General features: G+C 38.1%; 2 protein-coding genes across 9 annotated transcripts in view; one reads left to right on the top strand and one right to left on the bottom strand.

The window, feature by feature from the left end:
* Positions 1 to 16,683, top strand: part of nf1b (neurofibromin 1b) — a 67,500-nt gene that overhangs the window by 23,812 nt on the left and 27,005 nt on the right. For 5 of the 8 annotated variants that reach the window (XM_067397653.1, XM_067397651.1, XM_067397656.1 and 2 more), the window contains exons 27-35: positions 1,700 to 1,861; positions 1,969 to 2,072; positions 2,862 to 2,997; positions 4,001 to 4,063; positions 5,416 to 5,574; positions 6,524 to 6,621; positions 6,698 to 6,844; positions 7,611 to 7,757; positions 8,138 to 8,248. In XM_067397653.1, coding sequence (XP_067253754.1) covers positions 1,700 to 1,861; positions 1,969 to 2,072; positions 2,862 to 2,997; positions 4,001 to 4,063; positions 5,416 to 5,574; positions 6,524 to 6,621; positions 6,698 to 6,844; positions 7,611 to 7,757; positions 8,138 to 8,248 — 1,127 coding nt within the window. The remainder of the gene's footprint in view (positions 1 to 1,699; positions 1,862 to 1,968; positions 2,073 to 2,861; positions 2,998 to 4,000; positions 4,064 to 5,415; positions 5,575 to 6,523; positions 6,622 to 6,697; positions 6,845 to 7,610; positions 7,758 to 8,137; positions 8,249 to 16,683) is intronic. The other 3 variants (XM_067397657.1, XM_067397654.1, XM_067397655.1) reach the window with 2 other exon arrangements.
* LOC137029370 (oligodendrocyte-myelin glycoprotein-like) lies at positions 12,225 to 13,457 on the bottom strand. Its single transcript, XM_067398959.1, has one exon. It carries the CDS (start codon positions 13,455 to 13,457, stop codon positions 12,225 to 12,227), a length of 1,233 nt encoding a protein of 410 aa, XP_067255060.1.

The following is a 16,683-nucleotide window of genomic DNA, read 5'->3' as shown; positions in this document are numbered from 1 at the left end:
AAATTACTTTGTCAAATATATTTAAATAGTACACAGTTATTTTAATAATATTTCACAATATTACTGTTTTTTACTGTATTTTTAATTAAATAAATGTAGCCTTGGTAAGCAGACGAAACTTCTTTTAAAAACATTAAAAATCTTAGTGGTTTCAAACTTTTGGACTGTACTGTATATAGGCGGTTTGGGGGCGTGATTGGTCAAGTCTTGGCCATGATTGGGCTGGTTTTGTTACGCAAACCTGGCAAGCCTGTATATTGGGCTGTGCAGAGAACTACTCGGGCAGGGGCTCAAATGTAAAAAAAAAAAAAAAAAAAAGGGATGCGTGTCACTATAATATCCAGTATAATACTTATAATAAGTAATATACTAATAATAAGACCTTGGTAGATGTTAACATCTGTTACAATGGTAGTCATTGTAAACAGACTGTGTGGTCACAATTATGAATACAGGACTACTGCTATAAACTGCTATATTTTATATGTACAATAAGCAGAATAATTGCAAGAAAAGTGGATTCAAGGTTAGAAAGCATGAAACTCGCAGTGTCAGAATGCCAATCTGTCAGTCAAGTCCGAAGCAAGAATCAACCCATAGCAACACATAATGGCAATGATGACTTTTTAGTGATTTGTTACAAAAGTGCGCTAAACACGTAAGCTTGAACATGTCACACAAGAGAGGACCTCATTGGTTCTAGCGCATCACGCAAGTTGAGCTTCTTTTTCTTTTAAAGGTGCTAAAGAGGATGTTTTGTTTTATACATTTTTGCAATATTACTTGAAACTGTCTTTACTAACTGATAAAAGACTATTTATTAGGTGCACTGAAAGGAATAATATTAATATACATCATCTGTGCACGAGGTAGGGCCTTAAAAACATCAGCCAATCGTTTATGCGATCATCAGCTTGTCAATCTCTGCCGTGACGTTCCTTGTGAGAGACGTGCGCGGCTGCGCGCTCCAGTAACTTTCCACACTCCACAGGCGCTGCATGCAATGTTTTTGTCCGGAGACAGGAGTAACAACTGCAGATTATGAGTTACCTGCGGTGAGTCCGACATAATGAATCCAAAAAAAACGACACAGTGAATGCCAGTGTTAAACACTCGTGTTCCAATACTCGTGCTCGAATTTTGGGAGGTGTCCCTTTGAAATGAGCTGTGAAGGAGGGGGGCTGTTCTTACGCATGCGCTCATTTCAAAAACTCAGTAACAGTCTTTGGATTCTCAGTCGACGAAAAAATCCTCTCTATCACCTTTAATGGCGATTGGCAAAACCTACTTGAAAATGTATACTGCCCCCTACTGCACGTAAAATAAAGGATAGAGCTTAGGATAGCCAATTTATTTTTTAATTATTATTTAAAATACAAGGTTACACTTTCTTTTGATGCTCCACTATAGACATTCTACTAACTATAGATAACATTGCAACTACATACCTCATTACAGTATTAGTAGACTGTTAGGTTAGGATTAGGTGTTAGGTTTTGTAGAATAAGTTGTAGTTGCAAAGTTACTTATAGTTAGTATAATGTCTAAAGTGGACCATCGAAATAATGTGTTATCAAATATAAAATGTGTTTGTAAATGCATTAATATTAACCATTAAATGTTAAAATCTGTGTATATTTTTACTGTAAACTCTCAGTCTGAGTGCTTCTTTAGTTAGTCTGGTGTTTGGTCTTTCCAGGACGAACTGGCACGTGTTCTAGTGACTCTCTTCGATTCGAGACATCTGTTGTATCAGCTTCTGTGGAATATGTTCTCCAAGGAGGTGGAGTTGGCAGATTCCATGCAAACATTGTTCCGCGGCAACAGCCTGGCTAGTAAAATCATGACGTTCTGCTTTAAGGTGCCTCTATGCTTCCATTGGCATGCAGTGAAGTCAAATGATCATTCACGCAGGCAAATGATCCGGATTAAGTTTAGCTGTGAATTTCCCTCTGTGTACCTTTTCAGGTGTACGGGGCCACGTATCTGCAGAAGTTATTGGAGCCGTTGCTCAGGGGAGTGATCACTGGAACTGAGTGGCAGATGCTGAGCTTTGAGGTGGATCCCACCAGGTATCTGTCCAACTGACCCTTTAAATCAGTGCTTTTCAACTGGTGTGTTGGTGCAAATTCACCTGTCATTTGATAGAACTAGCTAAATTAGGTAGAGGCATCAAGGACAGGTTACATAACATGGTGTCATCCTCAACCCATGAGCAAAACTAGCCAAAGTAAAAGAGAATTTAACCCAAACTAATTTGAATAGAGGTTCACTTGAGACAAGGATGAACTGGTGGAGACCACAGCGTGTTTCACGTGGTTAATAAATGGTTGCCGAGAGTAAGAAATACTCAAAATTCAGTTTTCATTTAGAAATCTACATATTTTCCTAGTCAGCCTGTGTCAGCTATTAATAATGATGCATATTATTAATGTAAATGTAATTTTTTTTTGTGTGTGTGTACTTATATAATAAACTATTTTAGTACTTTGGTATTTGGTACCTTTTTTTTTTTTTTTTTTTTTTTTTAAGGATAACTAAGGATAACTTAGTTTACCCAAAAATGAAATTCCGTCATCATTTACTCACCCTCAAGTTGTTCCAGTCCTTTCCAAACCCCAATGGGGTCCATCAACTGTTTGGTTACCCATATTCTTCAATATATCTTTTTTTGTGTTCAGCAGAAGAAAGAAATTCTTACAGGTTGAGGGTGAGTAAATGACAGATTATCCATTTTTGGGTGAACTATCCCTTTAAATTGACACAGTTATACCAGTGATGTTATCCAGTAAATACAGCAGACTTGCACATGTGATGTTCAGCTTCTGGTTGGAGATGATTCAATTGTGTTCTTCCCTCAGACTCGAGACCGGTGAGAATTTGGAGGCGAACCAGCGTAATCTGCTACGGATGACCGATCGCTTCTTTCAGGCCATAATCAACTCATCCGGCGAGTTTCCTCCTCAGCTCCGCAGCGTCTGTCACTGTCTCTTTCAGGTGAGACCATTGAAACCAATGAGGTGTTTCTTCTGTTTACAGAGAGACCCTGAAGGATATTAAACCAGTGTGGAGTTACTTTCTGTGGATGTCTGTATCCCCATGTTAATGTGTATGATGATATCACTATCAAATATGCCCCAGTTTTGCTGTGAAGACTGATTGTTCAATTAAACGGTTTAAAGTCAACATGAAATAAAAATTTCCTTTCTAAATAGATGTTTCTAGTCTTATTTGTACACAATTTATCACAAATAAGACCAGAATAAAAATGTATAGCTTATTTAAAATGGCCTATGAAAGGAAAATTGTTGACTTTAAAATCTGAATTGTGCTGGTTTATTTCAAATACATATTTGACATGTTTTCAGTGTATGCAATGAGAAGGCCCATGCAGAATCTGCAAACCTTTTTCCTATTTTCTGTACTGAATGAATTTGAGTGGTTTGTAAAACTATTCTTAGATACATTTTTGCCTTGGGGCTAGTAACTGGGGCTAGTAAGATTTTTTAAATTTTTTTAAAGAAATTAATACTTCTATTCAGCAAGGATGTGTTAAATTAATCAAAACTGACATTAAAGACATTTATAATAATCAAATCAGTGCTGTTCTTTTGAACTTTCTATTCAAAGAATCCTGAATAAAATGAAAAAATTAAAATATTACTTATTTACTTTATTACTTATATATAATATAATATAATATAATATAATATATTTACTTATTTATTTGAAAGGGAGTGTATATACTCCTTGATAGCTGACAGCATTATTAAATTAGATAAAAACTATTTACAATGTGCTTTTTATCTACACATAGTTTATTCACAATTCCAATTATGATTAGAAAAATACATTTTGCAGAATGACAGCCGTTCAAGTTGGAGATGCTCATTCCATGCGGGCCTGGTAGTAAGAGAATGTATGTGTGTGTGTGTGTGTGTGTGTGTGGGTGTGTGTTAGCTTGTGCCGTGACTTTTTTGTGCTCATTTCTGTCCTGTAGGCTACTTGTCATTCTCTCCTGTCTAAAGCATCTGTCAAAGACAGAAAGGAAGTGAGGAAAGCAGTAAGTGTGAATGGCGGATGTACCTGCTTCCTGTCCCGATTCACTTCATTAATCTGAGACTCTTGTGCACCTCTGGCCTGCATTACTTTCATTACATCAAATCACATCTACTAATTTCCTGATTTTTGGCAAGCTGAGGTATCACTGAATGTGCCTCTTAGCACCAACACCAGAAAAAACAACAAACTCTGTAGCTCCAGGCATCATCTTTGCATGGGCCGTCACTCTCAGGACTGAGAGTTGGTTACCGGGCCGTTGAATGCAGTGGTGCATTGTTGGTAATGCAATTTGGTAACATATTCTGCCCCTTCTTGAATGCCAGAATGATTTTATGCTTGATCGTTCAACCTGAAACGTTAATTCTGAGTAAAACACATTTCTCTGTAGTGCCATTTTAAACGCTTTGCTTTTGCCTTTTTTCTTCTCTAACACTCTTAAAGGTCACTGGTGAAGACCTCCGCCATTGTTAAACTGTTTTAACAGCTTCAAACTGCTTTCTACACTTCAACTCTAAAGCCTCTGGTGCCATTTCATTCAGATAGTTCCCTCACAGAACCTCATGTTATACGTTTATTCAACAGATATCATCATATGATCAACAAGACCTCCACTAAACCAGAGTTTAGAGTGATTTGACTTTGATTAATTGCACAGTTAATGGGTTAGTTCACCCAAAAATGAAAATTATCCCATAATTTACTCACCCTCAAGCCATCCTAGGTGTATATGACTTTCTTCTTCTATTAAAAAATATCCTGGCTCTTCCAAGCTTTATAATGGGAGTGAATGGTACCCTAGATTTTGAAGCCCAAAAAGAGCATCCATCCATCATAAAAGTAATCCATATGGCTCCAGGGGGTCAGTAAAGGCCTTCTGAAGCAAAGCGCTGTGTTTTTCTAAAAATATTTATAACTTTATAAACTATAATCTCTGGCTTCCGGTAACCGCCTTATGCAAGTCGAGTTATAAATATGGATATTTTTCTTACAAAAAACGCATCACTTCGCTTCAGAAGGCCTTTATTAACCCCCTGGAGCCGTATGGATTACTTTTATGATAGATGGATGTGCTTTTATGCTAATATTCTGGCTTGGAAGAGCTAACTATAGTATTAACAGAATAATAACTCCGATTGTGTTTGGCTGACAGAAAGTCATACACACCTAGAATGGCTTGAAGGTGAGTAAATTATGGGATAATTTTTTGGTGAACTTACCCTTTAAGTTCTGTTATATCAATATCCGAGATTTTGGTTCTGGTTTATAACTATCTTAATGAAATAGTCCCATGTTGCCCAAGCCATAATACCCTCCTTATATGTTCCTATGTGTGTTTGTGTGTCTTTGTTTCAGGTGGTGAGTCAGCGTTTCCCTCAGAACAGTATTGGAGCTGTAGGTAGTGCCATGTTCCTGCGTTTCGTGAACCCGGCTATAGTCTCTCCATATGAGGCCGGGATTCTCGACAAAAAGCCTCTGCCCAGGATAGAAAGAGGCCTCAAACTTATGTCAAAGGTAAGAGGTTTTGGCATAGAAATGAGATAATGCTACTTAAAAAAAAAAAATGTCTGTGCTGGAAAAAACAGATTATACCAGCTTTTGTTGGCCAAGCTGGTCTTTGCTGCTTTGATGCTGGTCCAAAAAGATCTATTAGGTCAAAACCTGGTCTATGATTGGGAAAGCCAACTGATCAACCATCTAGCAAGGTTTATTTAAGCAGAAAGCCACTAAAATAATAGAAATAATGCCTAAAACCCACTTAAAGGAATAGTTTACCCAAAAATGAAAATTATCCCATAATTTACTCACCCTCAAGCCATCCAAGGTGTATATAACTATCTTCTTTCTGTCGAACACAATCAGAGTTATATTAAATATCTTGGCTCTTCCCAGCTTTGTAATGGCATCGAGTTTTTCAAGTTCCAAAAAGCGCATCCATCCATCTTAAAAGTAATCGATATGACTCCAAGGTGTTAATAAATGCCTTCTGAAGTGAAGTGATGGTTTTTTGTAAGAAAAATATCCATATTTAAAACTTCAATTTATATAAACATAAACTATAATCACTGGCTTCCGGCAACAGTGCGTTCCTTACATGTGTTCACGAGAGAGTCGAGTTCCTCTGACCCAACATATGATGTGGTTCCTCTTCTCTTATATCGAAATCCTCCGACATTGTTCTTTAAAACTTCTCGTTTTAGACTTCTAATTTGTGACCAGCGTTTTGTTTTGCTTTATCCTCTGCACTTCCGCATTCGTCAGTTTTCACCTAATCTTACACTACATCTATGCCGTAAGTCGGTCGAGTAAATACGAGGGTGACTAAATTTAGGGATAATTTTCATTTTTGGGTAAACTTTTCCTTTAATAGTTGTAAAAGAATTAGATACAGAAAGATTTAGACTGTTTAATATTGACTCGTTCAGTTCAGGTTGATCTTAGTTCATTTTTCACCTGTCTGCAGATCCTCCAAAGTATTGCCAATCATGTTTTGTTCACGAAAGAGGAGCACATGAGGCCTTTTAATGACTTTGTGAAGAGTAATTTTGATGCAGCCAGAAGGTAAGAAAGCAATCGGTGGGCTTCAGGATTTGATTCCTGCCACCAGCTAGATTAACCTTTGGGTTTAACCTTCTAGATTTTTCCTGGACATCGCCTCTGACTGCCCAGCGAGTGATTCTCTCAACCACAGCCTGTCCTTTATTAGTGATGGGAATGTTTTGGCCCTGCACAGGCTGCTGTGGAACAACCAAGAGAAAATCGGCCAGTATTTGTCTAGTAACAGGTGAGAAGGTCGTGTACGACCTGTGTTGTCATCCAGCTCATGGGGCCACTATCCAAAAGACTTATTGGTAGTGCAAATGTAGTTGGGCATTTCTTAGGATTAATTCTTTGAATAAAGTCTTTCCTCATTCAAATTTCTATATTTGACTGGACTAGGGCTGACCGATATATCGCATGCGATTGTCACATGCATTTCGTCAGTAAAGCTGGTTCCCTGATTGCCGCTAAATCGCCATCTACTGCTTTCAAATGGAACGCCATTTAATAGACAGAGCCGTAGATCACTGACAAGCCATGCAATATCGCGTTCATTATCGCAGATGAATCGCCTTCGAAAATGAACGTGATATTGCGTGGCTTATCAGTGAACTACGGCTCTGTCTATTAAATGCCGCTCCATTTGAAAGCAGTAGATGGCGATTTAGCGACAATCAGGGAACCAGCTTTACTGATGAAATGCGCGTGACAATCGCATGCGATATATCGGTCAGCCCTAGACTGGACACCGATTTGCAATTTTCACTTTTCCCCCTTAACTTGTTTCTGTCTGATGTGATTGGTTTAGTAAGATGCTGTCTTTAAAATACATGTCTTTTGTTGTCAAAATAATCATACATCATTTTGACTGACTGGGTTGTACATTTTTGGTCATGCTTTATATTTGCCAATCAGTAAAATATTGTAACGTAAGCAATAAAATTATTTATGATTCTCAGATTTTCAATGAAGTTTCAGCTGTTGAGAGTATCATTTTCCATAATCCTCAGGGATCACAAAGCTGTTGGAAGGAGGCCCTTCGATAAGATGGCCACCCTGCTTGCTTACCTGGGCCCCCCAGAACACAAACCTGTGGCAGATACTCATTGGTCAAGCCTGAATCTCACCAGCTCCAAATTTGAGGAGTTTATGACAAGGTAAAAATTGCTTCATTGTATGTATGTAAATAAATAAATAAATAAATAATTCTAAAAAGTATTTTTTTCTTGTTTTCCAATAAAAAAAAAAAACATCTCAATATTCTTAAAACAGATAATACTTCTTCTATTATTATTTTTTTTACAATTATACTTAAACCTCAGAAATGACTATTTGGCAAAAGGGTAAGAAAATACATGGGGGGGAAATGAGACCTAATAATAATATTACTATCTAATATTACTATCTGGACACTTTTTGTCCATTATAGCACATTAAAAATACTGTTCTCTTCAAGTGTGCAGGTTCTTTATAAATGTTAGTTTCTTGCGGTGTGTCAGTAAAGGATGAAGTTCAGAACTCTTCCTTTTTCTTTTAGACACCAGGTGCATGAGAAAGAAGAGTTTAAAGCGTTGAAGACTCTTAACATCTTTTACCAGGCGGGAACCTCAAAGAACGGAAACCCTGTGTTTTACTATGTGACTCGGAGGTAAGCCTTCATAACACCTGACCTGATATAAAACTGATGCAAAATACTTGGAAAAGCACACTTTCTTTTGATCAAAGTTTTATTGCTTCTGAGAACAACCAGTTAACCAATAACAGATGATTTAATCAACAAACGGAAATCTATGAAGATATTACAGCATTTTATAGCAATAAATTGAGAATACCCTGACTGCCTGTTAAATAATGGTTGTGAATGGTAACAATGTTTTTCATATTTGAAATATAAAGTTAAGCAAAAAGCTGTTTGTTACAAGCTGCACAACATCTACAAAAGTGTTATAGCATTTCAGAAACACTCTATTAAGTCTCTGAAGACTCATACATGATTGTCTACCTTCAAAGCACAAGGGAGATTGATGGTCACTGTATTATGTGTAGAAAGCACAGAGCCGTGAACACAGGCAGAAGAAGTTTGAAGCAGCTAGTCATGGAGGAAGAACTGCTAACAGAGGTGCTGACTGTTGCATCTTTAGCATTCTGGTTTGTACTGCTGTTGTTGAAGCTGGATGAAGTGTTGGCGCTGTTCAGGTTCTGGTTAGCACCGTTCAGATTCTGGTTAGCACCGTTTGGGTTCTGGTTAGCGCCGTTCTGGTTAGTGCCGTTCTGGTTCTGGTTAGTGCCGTTCACATTCTGATAAGTGCCATTCTTGGAGTTGACTGATGTGGGACTGGTGAAGCCGAATGAAGTATTACCGTTCATGTTTTGGCTTGTGCTGTTGGTGTAGTTAAATGAAGTGGTATCGTTTGTCGTAGGACTGACATCCTGAATTTGGACCAGGATACAGCCAGACATCACAACCAGCAGCACCGCACAGCTGTCCACTCTTAGAGCCATTTCTCTGATCTGAGAACAACATACCAAAACGCACAAATCATGTCACTTCTTTTTTTTTTGTTATTAGGTCCACAGTTGTTTAACACAAAATATCATCAAATAATTAATTTATATTCATAGAAGCATCAGTCAGAATTTAATGTTTGAACACTTTGCATCAGTGCAAGGAAATAATTTAAAGCTGAAATCGTTCCCTGCGTACTCACCAGCAGTGTTCCTCGTATATGTTATATCTCTGCGAGTGGTGATGTGCAGTGTCCCTAAACAGATGCGGATGCTTTTAATAATGACACCTGTGCAAGAAGTCACATGATTCTTCAGAAAGGAGGGTCAGTGATGGAAAGATCATGTTGACAAGATTTCTTTTTGTTTAACAAATGGTTTGTTTGTGTTTCATGAGGTATCATGGTTACATCACGGAAGTTTTCTGTTTTTATGGCAAAAGATTTCCAAATATACTTGAGTCTTCTTTTTTTTTTTTTTTTTTTTTTATATATTCCTACATAGCTGGGTAACCTGACAGTTTATCAGTTTCAAACTGTCAGAAGAAGCAGCCATGATAGTGAATGCATTATGGTGAGAAAAAAAGCTGGGAAATCCTGGGAAACTTAAACTGTGTTTTTAGAAGGTGATGGGTGGTTTCTAGCTTCTCCACACTGGTTCAGTTGTGGCCAAGAGAATTATATTAAGGGATTGGAAAGCCTCTGCTCCCCCATGTGTTCAGAGATGGCTTGTAGAGATGGTCTCTAACTTAAACCTTAAAAAAATAGGGTTTAATGAAGTAAAGTTTACATGATAGCAGAACTTAAAAGTTTTAACACATGATTTCTGCTGATTTCTATCCCCCTCTTTATGTGATTTATCTTCTTCCTTTGTACTTTATTTAGGCGCCTATGTCATTTGTAATGTTGTCTGACCTTTTTTGGGGGCGGGGGGGATATGTTGTTTATTAGTTGCGTAGTTGTTTGCGAAGCTCTGAAACCCTATTGTAATTATTAAATTGTCCAAGGATTGGCATTCTCCCTTAAAAGTGATCGGGCAGACCAAATCATAAGTTGTAGAGACTTGAAACTTTGAAGGCTGGTATTACTCACAACGTCTACAACGTCACCAAGGCCTGCCCCGATCACCCTGAGTAAAGTATGCTGATAACTCCTTAAACGTTAGGCGTCAGCTCAAGTGTCTTATGTTGTTGGAATCCTTGGCTCAAGACGGACACAATGCATGCTTTTGAATCACTTGTCGTGAAATTTTCGGGTATTTTGAATTTTTTGAAAAACCTTTTTTTGCGAACTAGTCCTCAGTCTGTGGCCCAATTGGAACCAAAACGGTGCGGCGAGATTCTCCAGCAACTGATTGTCAATAGTTATAAAAAAAAAAGTTGAAATTTTGATTCATAGTAATTGTTTCCACTTTTACTAAATTGACTATAACTCATGAACGGAATGAGATATTTTCACCAAACTCGGCACACCTATGTTAGAGCTCATTCAGTGGTCATGTGAATGTGGACGTGGCAATTGGCCATTTGGTGGTTCTATAACATGAAAAAAAAAAAAAAACATGAAAACGGCTATAATTACACCGTTAGTCCGATCGACTTGAAAATTGGCATGCAGTGTCTTCTTTCGAGGTGCCATGATCTTCTAGGAGGACATTGATGTATCTCAAAAAACATGGCTGCCATCGGCCAATGAAATTTGAGCGGTTATCAGACAAGGTTAACTGAGGCCGATCGGAACAAAACTCGCTTGTCCTGTTTGACTCACAGCCCTAGGGGAGGGACACTTATGATATTCGTACCACATGGTAGAACTCCTCATTCTGAGCAACTTTGCCTCTAGGACTGCCTCTGTTCATCAAATTGTTCGTTAAATATAAGAGATTATTTAAAAAAACAACTTTGGCGAACTGGTCTTAGGTTTTTGGCTCAACCTCGATAACTTAAAAAAAAAACTTGGTAAATTATGGTAAATTGCCTGTATTTACTGTAAATGGTATTTTTCACCTATGATCGAGATGGTTACAGGCCTGCTAATTAAAATATAATACCTTTTTACACATGTGCTTGAAGGCCTTAAAGCACTTGAACCCCGATAATTGACGCTTGCAGCTATATTACTGTTGTTTGGTCCCACTTTATATTAAGTGGCCTTAACTACTATGTACTTACATCAAAAAATAAGTACAATGTACTTATTGGGTTCAAATTGAATTGCAAAACACTTTTGCTGCTATTGATGTGGGATACGGGTAAGGTTAGGGAAAGCGCTGGTGATATGGGTAGGTTTAAGGGTAGGGGTAAGGGTTAAGGGATGGGTCAACAGTGTAATTATAAATTTAATTACAGATGTAATAACATGTAGGTGTTTTAAAATATAAGTACAATGTAAAAACCTGTATTTACACAATAAGTGCATTGTATCAAATGATTAATTTAAATGTAAGTAAATAGTAGTTAAGGCCACTTAATATAAAGTGGGACCTGTTGTTCTTATAAAACTAATAAAAACAATATGGAGAGGTGTTCCTGCTGGTTGTCAGTAGCTGTTGGATCATGGTAGGTAGCTTTCTGGACATTTCAGTGACTGATTTATTTGTATGGATAAAACTTTACATGGTTAAAATATAATTTATTTTTAAATGAAAAGACATTCAAATGGAGTTTATAGATTTCATTATAAATTCTTAGCATTCATTTTATTTTATTTTATTTATTTATTATTTATTTTACAGATTTTATTGTACAGTGCAGAGCTAACAATCACAAAGAACAAGATGCTTTTTGTCCATGTTTATTATTTTAGTTTTATTGCAGTAATAAAACTCATGCATTTAAATGAATAGAATCGTTTTTAAACTAATTGAATTGTCGGTTAATCTGAGTAACGTTAATCTGATTAACCTATGAAATGCTTCTGCATCTGTTCCATGTAAACTTGTATGTCCAGTAATCCTGCTTGTTGCTGCTCTACATCAGCAGATGGAGGTTATAATGTGAGACTGTTCTGTTTTGGAAGTTCATTTTAAGTTTTCATGATCTGTTGAACGTAAAAGTGAAATGAAAATGTAATGAAATGAAAATCCATTTTAGAAGAAGGACCATGTGATTTAGGTGACCCTCAGAGCCGTTGTGTCATGGCCATCAGGAGGAGCAGACAGCAGACTGATGTGTAGAGTGAGCCGGCACTGCGTCCTGAGCTTGTGTTTCTGCTGAGATTCTGATTGGGTCTCTTCACGCTACGTGTGCGGAGAGTGGTGGTCCTGCGGGTGGTGGAGATGGTGGTGAAGAAGTCAACTGGTGTGATTGGGCCTTCTGTAGTTGAATGAATATTTGAATCGGAAACCTCTGAAGTCGAGGTAAAGAGAATGCCCTTTCTGAAAGACTCCTGTTCCTTGGTGCTTCTAGATCCTGTTTGGTCATCCCAGGTGTTTAGGAGTGACGTCCCTGTCAAGAAGTGTGTGGTTACTGCTTGTACATAAGGATGGCTTGGCTCCTCGGTTCCAAAGACATATGGGGACAGCGTGTAGGCACCAAAGTGCCAGCTCCCTGTCCTGGACAGGTGAGCTTCTCCGCAGGTGTGCCAGGTGTGGCAGGGGCAGCCCAACACTCTGGCGGAAGTGTGTTTGGTCCACACCAACAAGTGGCTGATGTTGGCAGTTTCTTCACAAGCCCATGGGTTGTCCCCTAGAGTGATGAGCTTCAGACTTTGCAGATGCTCGAATGCTCCTTCATTGACCGTAGTAAAGCGGTTTGCATGCAGGTAGAACTGAGCCAGCCTGTGTAGCCGGACCAGTGACCCCGGTAGAATCTGGACCAAGGTGTTGTGGGATAGATCCACCACCTCCAGGTTATAGGGCATGTTGGTGGGTACCGTCCAGAACTTGTTGTGACTGAGGTTGAGAGCCTTCAGGTTGGGGAGTGTGTTGTTGATGAAGACCACACGCTCCAGCTTATTGACGGACAGGTCCAGAACTCTGAGGTTCCACTGGTATGCTGTGTCATCCTTGTTAAGTACACGTAGGCGGTTTCCTGACATGTTGATTTCCCACAGCGCCCGTGGCAGTGAGGCTGGGAAATGAAGTAGACGGTTATAGGAGATGTCCAGGATCCGCAAATGTGTGAAGGAGCTTAGGTGGTGGTCCAGGTCAGATAGCCGATTGTGGGTCAGGTTGAGGGATTGAATGTTTCTCTGTAGGCCATTCGGCAGATGCCTAAACCCCCTCCAGGAACAGTCAACTGTCCGATGGCTCTCGCTACAGGAGCAAACATCGGGACATTCTGCATGTACATATGTACATGTAAACCACAGTAAGAGCAGGCAGGGCTTCACAGAACACACGAGCATCTTCATGGTGTTCCTGTGGACAATGGCAAGAGGTTTGTTTGCTGAATGCTAATGTAATTGGTATTTATAGTATTATTCTAGTGCCCGTGACTTGCAGTAATGTATGTTTTTGTGTGTGTATGTGTGTCTGTTTTAGCGAGTCTAAGGGTACGTTTACACTACAATGATATGGTTAAAATGGAGAAGATTTTCCTTTGAGTTTTCCGCATACAGACGACACCATTGTCAAAATGATCCCCATTCACACAAATCTGTGAAAATGACTAAAAACGCTGTATTCTTCTGGCAGGCCATTAGATTGCAATGAAACACTATAGACTGAACATGTAATGCGCATGTGCATGACGTCATCGTTTTCACAGATTCGGGTTTTTGTTGTTTACTTGGAGATGACAATGGTATCGTTTTCAAAAACGTGCACTTTGAAACCCGTTTTCAAAAGTTTGCGTTTTCGGGTCACCAAAACGCCATTGCCGTGTAAATGAACGGCCAAAACGCATAAAGAGTTTTCCGTTTTTAGTTGAAAACGATGTCGTGTAAAAGGCCCCTAAAATTGAAAGGATCTCATTATAGAGACCAATGACTGAGTCTAAATAATGATTATATTCAGGATTTGACATTAACTTTTTTGCTCACCAGACACTGTGGCTAGTGGTTTTCAAAAGTTACTAGCCACTCAGCATTTTCATTGTCCACAACTTTTACATCGATACCATGGAGAAAAACTGCCATATAGATATTATTAATATTATCTCATAACTTGGCAGCAGGTATTTTAGGCTGCTGTCACTTTAAGACCTGACGCACGGATCCATTATAAGCTACTGTTACATATGCGTTTTCTTTCTCAACTGTTTGTTCACTTAAAATATAACTGACTGTGCTTGCGTGAATACTTGCCAAGACCTGCATTTTGACATTATTTTGTGTATTTGACTGTTTAAGCGCAATAAGCAGCAAAAAATAACTCAATTTAGTACTTAGAGGCAGCTTTATGTGCGCGCACTTTGGGTGCGAGTACACACAATCCCATTCCAAAATTCAAGCCCTGTAACACCAACAATATTTATCTGGAGCAAATGAAACTAGTGAGTGAGTGGAGGCGGGTTTGTGTGTCAACTCGCTGTCGGAGAGATTACAGAGTGAGAAAGCGCAGCTGGTATCGTATCTATTCTGCGGAAAATGAGTATTGGAAATGTTTCAGATATTTCAGTATCGAAAAAAATGATATTTTGACAACACTGTTTCACTTAGTTTATTATTTCAAATGCCTTTTTTAAAAGACTAAAATTGGAAAAATGTATTATATATAAAAATTATAGCCAAAGTGGCTAGTAGGAGTGACTGCTTCACATGCCAATGCTGAAATACACCCGCATTTGGTGGGTTGGCGGGTGTTAATGTCAAGTCCTGATTATAAAAGTCTAAGCTTTAGTGAATCTGAGTATTTTGAGTCGTTTGTGTCTGATTATAGCAAGTGATAGCAATCTGATGCCAGATGACAATGAGTCTGATGACAGTGTGTAATGACAGTTTGAATCTGATTAGTCTGAATCTGATTAAGTGACTGACTGCATCTGATGACAGTCATTCAGATTAATGTAAGTGATGATGACTATATTCAATAATGCATTTTGTGTCTGATTATAGTGCATGACTGCTGTCTGATAATACTGATTAAGTCTGATTGTAGAAATCTGAAAAATGAATAATAGCAATGAGTTTTATTTAGGGCTGCACAACGATTAATCGCGATTAATCGTTTGCAAAATAAAAGTCTGTGTTACGTAATATGTGTGTGTTCTGTGTATAGTAATTATGTATATATAAATACATGCACATACATGTATATATTTTAGAAAAAAAATATATTTATATATAAAATATTTATATGTAATATAAAATATATATAAATATGTATATTTATTTATACATGTATATATTTCTTAAATGTATACATGTATGTGCATGTATTTATATATACATAATTATTATACGCAGAACACACACATATATTACGTAAACAGACTTTTATTTTGCAAACGATTAATCGCGATTAATCGTTGTGCAGCCCTAGTTTTATTCTAACTAACTGTGTCTGATTGTAATGAGTGTAAAGATTATAATGCAGATGAGAGTTAGTGAGTTAGTGACTTTAGTGAGTCTGATGACTGTGTGTCTGATGCCATGTAATGACAGTGAGTTCAAACTTCTGCAAATCTAAATGATTGGCTATGATGACACTAAGTATTGATGTGAGTGATGGCAATGAGTCTGACTACATTCAGTAGTGCAATTTGTATCTGATTACAGTGAACAGTGATTAAACTGACAATGTTTAGTCAGATTAATGTGAGTGAGAGCAGTGACTCTGATTATTGTTAGTGATGATAATGAATTTTATTATAGTTAGCGATGGCCGTGAGTCTTAGATCATTTTATTTGGCTGTGAGTCTTATTCATTATCATTATAATTTCTGGTTTTCCATTTGTAATGTGTATGTATGTGATCTGCCTTTTTTGTTGGCAGTTGTGAGGCTAGTCATTGCATGAATTCTGATACACATGCAGCAGAGATGCTGAAGGTCTTCATGCAGTGTCTCTGCAGATCTGCCCGCACCTACTTCTGCACGATTCTCTTTAGCACATGCTTAGAATAAAACAGCATTTATATATAATGTGCTTGCATGCTGTAAATAACTGATTGTGAGTCTAATCTCTTCTCAGGTAAAGAGTGCTGCATTGTGAATTACTTACCTTCTCCTTCTCATCACTCTGTGCTCCTTTTTCCTGTCCTCTTTCTGTCTTTCAGTTTCTCTCCATCCCTCACCTCTTTCTTTCTGCTTGGTCTCTAGATGAGAACGATTCTGATTTCTAATGTTCTATTCTTTCTATGCTTTATGCTGCAGTAAAGTCCAAATCCCGTCTTTCTCTGTGAAGGGGATCACTAAGATAGTGGAGGAGAGAGGAAGAGGGAGGGAGGGGAGATGTAGTAGAGTCTGTGCCCTGTTACAGAAAGAGAGAGAGAGAGAGAGGAAGTGCTGACATAACTGTTTCCTCTTTAGGATTCCCTCATTCAGCATCCATTTCCTCTGCTTTCTCTTTTCTTTTCTGTGTTCTCTCTCTTCCCCTCCCTCTCCTTCCTGCTTTCTTTTTTTTTTTTTTCTTTTTTTGAGTCATTAAGCAACACTTAACCTTAATTCAGATCTGAAGATGTTTTTGTTTGAGTTAT

The sequence above is a fragment of the Chanodichthys erythropterus genome, chromosome 10 (genome assembly GCF_024489055.1).
Source record: "Chanodichthys erythropterus isolate Z2021 chromosome 10, ASM2448905v1, whole genome shotgun sequence".
Taxonomy (NCBI): domain Eukaryota; kingdom Metazoa; phylum Chordata; class Actinopteri; order Cypriniformes; family Xenocyprididae; genus Chanodichthys; species Chanodichthys erythropterus.
Note: the sequence above shows the minus strand (reverse complement) of the source record. Positions and strands in the feature narration are given on the sequence as shown.